General features: G+C 52.1%; 1 protein-coding gene across 1 annotated transcript; it reads left to right on the top strand.

Annotated features, from left to right (window-relative positions):
• Positions 1 to 1,365: 1,365 nt before the first annotated feature.
• On the top strand, positions 1,366 to 6,354 carry VOLCADRAFT_98463 (uncharacterized protein; the record flags this gene model as incomplete). The annotated part of the gene is made up of 6 exons (XM_002957343.1): positions 1,366 to 1,597; positions 2,432 to 2,517; positions 3,973 to 4,113; positions 5,127 to 5,241; positions 5,328 to 5,494; positions 6,304 to 6,354. The coding sequence occupies 6 exons, from the start codon at positions 1,366 to 1,368 to the stop codon at positions 6,352 to 6,354; spliced, it is 792 nt and encodes a 263-aa protein (XP_002957389.1).
• Between the last annotated feature and the right edge of the window lie 1,616 nt (positions 6,355 to 7,970).

The following is a 7,970-nucleotide window of genomic DNA, read 5'->3' as shown; positions in this document are numbered from 1 at the left end:
TGGCAGCGGGACTTCTCATGTACTACCGGCTGGGGTATGGCATGAAGGCGATCCAAACAACGGTAGTGGAAGGGGACGACATGCATCTGGCGCCCTACAGGTAGGGGTGGAGGGCCTTCTGCCCTCATGCCGCCGGCAGTCAGCAGGTTCCCAATGCACCTGCCCGCCACGCACTCCCGTCATGGCAACCGTATTTGACCAGGCAGGGAGTAAGGCAGGCCGCCGCCGCCGCCGCTGCAGAAGCAGCAGCAACCAGGGCCAGATCTACAGTTACCACTGTCCCTGCGAACCCGCCAAGATGCTCACCACCTCCTCAAACTTCTTCTCAACGTGCAGCAGGGGCCGCAGCCCAACATCGAGTGGGCCATGAGGGGGCCCGAGGCAGGGCAGTATCGGACCCGTTTTCAACCAGCCAGCGGGACAGCCAGCGGCACGGATTTATAGTGGACCAGCGGACACCCTCGCCGAAAATGCACGTGTCCTTGCTTGGCAAACATTTCGACTGGCCTCTAGACCTAACGGGAGACGCGCCTTCACTAAAAGGCCAGCGCCAAGTCAACCAGGACGACAACGACCATGGAGGCGGATGCTATGGAGGCTGTAATGCGACTGCCGCTTGGACAGTCGTGGGACCAAATGATTAAAGCATCCCCCTCTGCTTTGGGCCCCTCATCCTATGTTGGATGATCTGGGTCATGGAACCATGGACTTGAATGGATAGTTTGGCCGGGAATAAGGCGAGGCGAAGTAGTGCAGCAAGGAGGCCACTACTATCTAGGACAATTATTGAGGATAGGGATACTGTGGATGGTCTGCTTATGCCGCAGAGGGCGGGGGTGCTGCAAGCGGCAGCCACGGTTTGGGCTCAACAGCTGCTCGGGATTGAATGTGTGCAAAAGATAAACGCATCATGTTGACCCCTATCTCGCGGGAATCTGTCATCAACCAGGTTTTAGAGGCCACAACGGATCGGCGAGGAGTGCCGGGATGGAAACGGGTGGCCCAGACGTTGGCTAAACCGATAGACACCTGGAGTTATGATTCCTGGGCGAGCTGATCATATAGCTGAAATGAACATTGAGGAGACTCCCGCAAGGCTGCGTTGTTCGCAATTCCTTCACAGAAGAATAATCATAATCATCGAACCGACATTCATGCACCCACGTCCAGGCGAGGAGCTTCATAACGGCGGTTTTCAATGCAACGTTCCCGGTAGTTTCCTACAGGAGCGTAGTAGCGGAGCCATTAGAAAAGTAAGGTTTTCGGATTTAAAATTGTACGGCATGTTGGTGTGCCTGGTTATGTGTCGCTGTGAGCGATGACATTGATGGTTATTTCGAATTTTGCGCTGCTACGCACGTTAGGATGCCAACTCGCTTCGTAATAGTGTGCCCAAGATATTGTCGACGACTGACGACAGCGACGTGCATCAGCGAGCTGTATAACAATGCTAAAACTCGTGTTGCATCCCTTATAGAAAATAAGGACGTCGAGGCCGTGCATGACCGGCTCAAGGGCGACCCTGCCAACGGTGGCCTCGTTGACAACAGTCAGCAATGGATCAGTTGGAGGCCACGAAAACGCATCTTCAGCTCAGGTAGACATGCCAGTTGTTGACAGCTCTCCGGTGAAGCGACCATGTGTCACTCTCCAGGCGACTTCGGTGCCATCGAAGGCAAAGAAAACAAGTCCCTGAGCGGTCAACGTTCATACCCCGAAAGGTGTTATAACTGTAGATCTTCTGATTGAAACGAAAGAAAACCAGAGATTTTCTGTGTATATGCCAGAAGCGAACTCGGCTGAATGTCGTCGTTGGTTTATACGGCCGGACCGCACCGGGCTACTGTAAGTCGCAGGAGTGCGATGGAAAGAGTAACGTCGCAGTTCATAGTGTCAGTGCTGACAGGTTTCCTCTGCGGCTTCTGCCTAACCTGCCTACAGGAGCAAGCGTGCAAGCAGCTGTCCATACAGCAAATGCAGCACAAGAAGCGTATGCATGTCATAATCAGATAATCATGACAGGTTGGATGACCTGATTTCAGCTCAAGGGAGAGATGATCATCGCGTACAGAGATGAGGGTGAGCAGTGTGCGCGGCGAGTGATGTGGGTTACTTGGTTGCGGGTAGGGGGAGACTGTTATATCACGACTTTTTCAGGAAAGAACCAGTGCAACGTTGGATGCAGATCACGTGATGATGCGCCCAGGATACTCCAGAGACGACCGAGTTAGGACCTTACCACACCCACGGTGCACTCACATAAAGCCAGACAGAATGTGGTCGTGGTTCAGGATGCTATAGGCCGCCGGACCATCAACAAATTATCCCAGCTATCATCAATCAACCGCCGGATAATCAATCGAATAATTCAGCTAGGTTGGTTGCCGCAGTTGTGGGCGGACTGGTGGTCCCCCCTCTTTTTCGCGAGCAGGTGCGCAAGTAGGACCCGTAGAACCAAGCTATCTCGGCACGCAGGGATCGGAGCTTTTTATTATTGCTGTCTCTGAAGGTGATAAGGTGGGCATTGGCAAGTTGCCGGACATGGATGGTACTCCCACGGATTTACATGAATTGTGTTTCGGCACATTATTTGCCACTGCATGTGATGGCGGCTGTGTGTTCACTGCCTAAGGGAAATGATGTAGGTTTTCCAGGCGGTTTCCTGGATGAGGGTTAGTTCTACTGTCCTGTTTAAGAATATACGGATTCTCCCAGGCTTCCAGCAGGCAATTACAGGCCGATTTCGTCATTGGGGACAGATCACCTGTTGAGCTAAGTAAACCAAAGTAGGAGCACCCATAGAGTGTACTAAATCTCATAATTGAATTTAAACCCCATCATGCCAGCATGATGCCAGGCCATGCCCCCCAAATAGCATCCGTCCAGGTACCTCCCAGATTATTTCCAGTGGGGGAAAATCCCTTTCTTGGTGGAATTATCACGTTTGAGCTGGCGGCATTCCCCGCATCCTGCCCAAGCACCTGATCTGGCCTAATGAACGATCCGGTGCTTGGGCAGGATGCGCGGAACGCCGCCAGTCATTGTGTTATCTTCCGGGGTTTCTTCTCTGGCCCAGAAGGGTAGGTCCTGCCTGAATGCCTTCCTTGACATTGCCAAGGTGTACGACTCCCTTGAGCGCACCTTTTTGGTGGAGGCCATGGACGCGGCGATGGGGGCGGGTGACAAGGGCGCATTGTGTGGATACGCGTGGGCACGGCTGTCGCTGTCAGACACAAATTCGCAATTGGCAGTGGTTAACTTGGGGTTTTCAAGTCGCATAGAGTTCGCCAATCTGCGGGAGTAGTCCGACAGGGTTGTCCCTTAGCGCCTTTGCTATACCTTTATAATTGCAGCCCAAGCCTTACTCTGTTGGTTACAGCGATTATGCAGAGTGGGAATCAGGTTGAGTCCGGAGGAAGGGGATATTAATCTTGTCGCAGTAGTGGTTCTATTCGCTGCTGGCAACGCGGAGGTGGTACTTGATAATGAGCGAGGATGCCATCCCAGCCTTCCTTCAGTGCCTGGAAGTTTAGCGTCCATGGAGAGTGGCCAGGACAGCAACTCAACATGGAACTTAACGTGGAGCTTAAGCCGCTACCCGCAGGTCAAGAGTAATAATGTTGAAGGTGCACATCTCGGGGGAGTGAAGTTGGTCCAGGAGGGGGAAGCTCTGCATCCGATTTAGGGCTGCCGCCTTGTAGTATCCTGTGGGGCATATCATCACGGGCGGGATCTGCATCCGCCGATCGGTACTGTTCTGAAAAAGTCGTGATACAGCATATGTGCGGTAGTGTATTACCCCGACCCCTCTGCAACCCCTCGGTAAGGGGTTACCCCTACCCCGGGGTAAGGTTACCCACCTCCTCCTTTCGTACAAACACACATAGGTAACACAAATAGGTACATTACATACATATTACACTTAGGTAACCACCTACCCCTACCCCTACCCCCTGGGTAACGCTACCCTAGGTAACCATTTACCCACTACCCCCTGTTTTTTGCCGTAAGGACACCTCCTGGACCAACTTCATTCCCTTTGCGGAAGAGTCCTCCCTTCAGGGGATGCAGGGTGCCAATCTGGAAGGAAATTGGGGGGGCCCACAGGAGAAGGTGTGGACTGGTTTTAAACGCATTCCAGCACTACCCCTCTCGGTGCTCGGGTGGTGTGCAACCACGGTTTCGGCTTATGGATGGATTGCATCACACATCACATCACATCATATGGCATATGGAGCATGGCGGCTTACACCCTGTCACTGTCTTTCAGGAGAATGAGGCTAAAGCAGGGAACTTTAATCGACCAGGGCCTAGCACCTCAGGATACGGAGGAGCACCACACTACAGGGCTGGCCCGGAAACTTATTATGTCAGGACGTCCTTCAGCCGGGGGTTTTGGGGCCGCGCCATTACGTGAACCCCGGTTTTAGCCCCATGGGCTGTTTTGACGGCACGTTGAGTGGCCCCTGGTTTGGACACGTACCTCCCCCATCTGGAGGATGTTCAGCAGGTGGTCACAGTGCTGGTGGCCCTTTCCCCCCTGGAGGATATCACCGATGTGCCGTTGGAGCCGGGCCTGTACTGCTGCAATGTCCCCTTCCATGGTGTAACCTGTTGCTTCCACACAATAGGGATGTGCCTTACCATATGTGCGCTCAGCCAGAGGTGGAATATCGGGGATGTCGGGGACAGTATACACTAGGTGAAATTTACATGCGCGTCACATTCTTACGAGTATCCTAAAGGAAGTTGCGCGGAACGATGGCAGTAGAGTTTGCAGTAAGCGGCCATGACGGTACAGCATTGTTTAAACCCTCAGGTAAACCTCTGACGCACATCAGTATCTTAAGTTCTGCAAATGGCACGATCATATGGGTGCCTTGGTGTGCAAGTGCACCTTCTCCCATAGAAGTTGTACAACTCCTTATTTTCAAGCCACGGCTTGCTGTTGCCCCGAGGGAGTTGCCTCTCTCGGGAACTGATACCTTCTGCTGCCTCTTGGGGGGGGGCCTACACACAGGCTACTTCCCTCTTGTGTGCTAAGCTGCTAGGGCATCCCAAACAGAGTCTCTCAGGCTTCTCGTTGAGCTGTATTGCTGTTCTCGTGGTGTGGGTTCTCATCACAGGATTCCCGGCCAGTGCAGTGCACGGTCCATTATGGCCTCGATGGCCCTGCCCCTTGGGGTCTGGGGCTCGCCGTAATACCTACGACTAATGCATGCATGGTTGCATCCATACATGGTGTGCTCGTATAGTACCTGCCTCATTAACTTAGGCTAGCCGCATGCATGGGGATGTAGTGTATGTGTGCCTGCTGCCTGCTGCAGATCCCGTGATGTGTCCAGGATATTACAGCTATCCCCCTCTAGTGGTAGAGGGCTTAATTCCACCTCAGGTTCTCCGGGAGATGGAAGCACCCACAGGATATCCAGCGGTCGCGGGGCCCGTCGCCTCCAACTCGGCAGAAACCGCTTCAGCTGGCATTCAAACTCAGGTCGGTACAACGATACCTGCTCGGTACCAAGTGTTATACCACGACTTCAGAAAAGCACCGATCAGCGGATGCAGATCATGTGTGTGTGTGTTGTGTTACATGGTTGGTAGTGCGTGACCTGTAAAATACCTGTAAAACAACCCATACGAGCCGAAGGCCCAAGGGCAATATCTATACGCCTAAAAGCCACGGAGAACAGGAAACACCACACGTCAGCCCAGATTAGCGTCCAAAGGGGGTAGCTGAGTTTCGGTGAGCCCACATACGTCCCAACATCCTCGCCAGACGTACTGGTTCCCATTTCATAGCCTCCAACATGCTATGTTTTGTGCTGCACCTTCCCGTCGAAGCCATTACCGGACGTCCAACTTCGCTAGTCTTTTCCACAACTCATCAAAACGTAATGGCTATGCATAGTAATTGCGGTCGTCGTTAATCTTCTTGCCCGCTTGTCCAGCTATGGTAAGCCTCACCGGCAGACCTTCCGATATATCCAGGATACAACACATGGTCAGGAGTCCGTGGTGAGAAGCACCAAACTGCAGGCCGGATGCAGTCAGCGATAATATCTATCAGCGCGTGATTACTTCGGGTCCAACAGCAGGCAATCGATTCAGATCTCGCATTTTTCAATATTTGTGATTTGGACTAATAACACAGTTTGTGCGCTCCCGTGACCTCTTGCATAGATCTGGATAAGGTGTTGCGCGAACGAGGCAGTCCTGCTCGGGTCCCTCCCTCGCTCGCGGCACCTGCTGCGCACCCACGGCGTTTCAATCACTACTGGTATATCTCTGTTCGTCCCGCAGCCACATACAGGGCTATACATTGGTCAGGACAACGGGCACAACTTCTACTGAAGCGGCCAATTTCCTTGGTTTGCTTTATTAAAATGAGGCTGAAAGCTGGCAGTCGAAAGGAAAGAAGGCAAAAGGACCAGTGTTGTGGCTTAAACAAGGTCTGCCGGTGAGGCTTACCATAGCTGGACAAGCGGGCAAGAAGATTAACGACGACCGCAATTACTATGCGTAGCCATTACGTTTTGATGACTTGTGGAAAAGACTAGCGAAGTTGGACGTCCGGTAATGGCAGCCATTACCGGACGAAGCCGCTTCGACGGGAAGGTGCAGCACAAAACGCGTCCAAGAATGCTGTTGCCAAAGGGAGTTTATAACTCTTATCGTTTATATTATTTATCGAGGGATTGAAATCCGGTACATCGCGGCGAGTATACGACAATACGCCGAGCGATGCCGCCAAAGGCTGTTGTACGGCGCTTCTCGCGCCTGCCGTGGAAAGTATGCAAGGCGGCGGTGGGAACTTTCTTAGCTTTCCGACATGCTCGACTCTTTTACCACCATCACTTTGTCGTGTTGCCACCTTCAAAAAGTGCTTATTAGGTCGAAGTTAACCACCCTTTATGTTGTTGCAGTTGGTACCTTTTGTTGGACGGCGGTAAGTTGGGTCCAATGATCGGGTAGACATACAATGTTTTGCTGAAGAATCAGAAATCAACGTTTCATACCGTTACTACGTTTCAAGTGCTGTGCCTCTGTTAGGGGTTGTCCATGCCTGTCGACTGCTCCTGATAGACGAATAGGCTTGCAACGTTGGCTTGTGGTAATTAGTACAGCTTAAGATGGTTAAAAGCAGACTCATGCCGTGTTTGTGTCAGAAGTTTGGAGTCGTCGTCCCGTAGGTAGCGGCGGTATAGCGTCGTCGAACATTCTACAACTGTTGGTTGTTACGGGACATCGTCCGGACATCGCCAGTCCATTCCAAGCCAGCAGTTCTAAGTCTCGTTCATGCAGTGATCGCAGTGGCACCTGCTGTAGATGCCTGTGATGGTGCAAAAGAACGCAGGGATAAATGTGCGCTGTTGGGGCCCAACGTCTCTCGTAGAAAGATATCGTACTGCGGCAATCGTTTGATACCCGCTGATGTCTACATCTTTACGCCGCATCACTGAACAACTGTAGTTCCTGTAACTACTGATTGCCATTATGACTGCACGGAACTGCAAAACAGAGTTTTGGACGCTTGCGAACGTTTCACTTCATTCGTGACACGACCTCTGCGGACTGCCGGCCGGCCACAGCAGAGCAGTTTACACTGGCGGTTCGCAGCTGCAGCCTTCCAAATTGTTGCGGTCTTGACCTTTCAGTAGGAAATAGCCTCGCGCAGCCTCATCATATGCCCAGCCCGCCTTCCTTCCTACGTAATAGTTGTAGGGACACTCTTTACCTCTACCGACGTGAGGGGGCGGCTTAAGACGAATAATTTCGCCGGGAAAATTGAAACCTGAGTGGTGGTCTTACAGAAGTAAAATATATCGATGCCTTTGTTTCGATTTCACGCAAATATCCACAAGTTTACAAACATACTGCAGAAAGCGCACCTACCTCGACCTGCATAAATCGCAGGGGACCTGACTTTACCCTGTAACTGTAATAAACATACCAAACATAAGCGAACT

The sequence above is a fragment of the Volvox carteri genome (assembly GCF_000143455.1).
Source record: "Volvox carteri f. nagariensis unplaced genomic scaffold VOLCAscaffold_72, whole genome shotgun sequence".
In the NCBI taxonomy this organism is placed as follows: domain Eukaryota; kingdom Viridiplantae; phylum Chlorophyta; class Chlorophyceae; order Chlamydomonadales; family Volvocaceae; genus Volvox; species Volvox carteri.
Note: the sequence above shows the minus strand (reverse complement) of the source record. Positions and strands in the feature narration are given on the sequence as shown.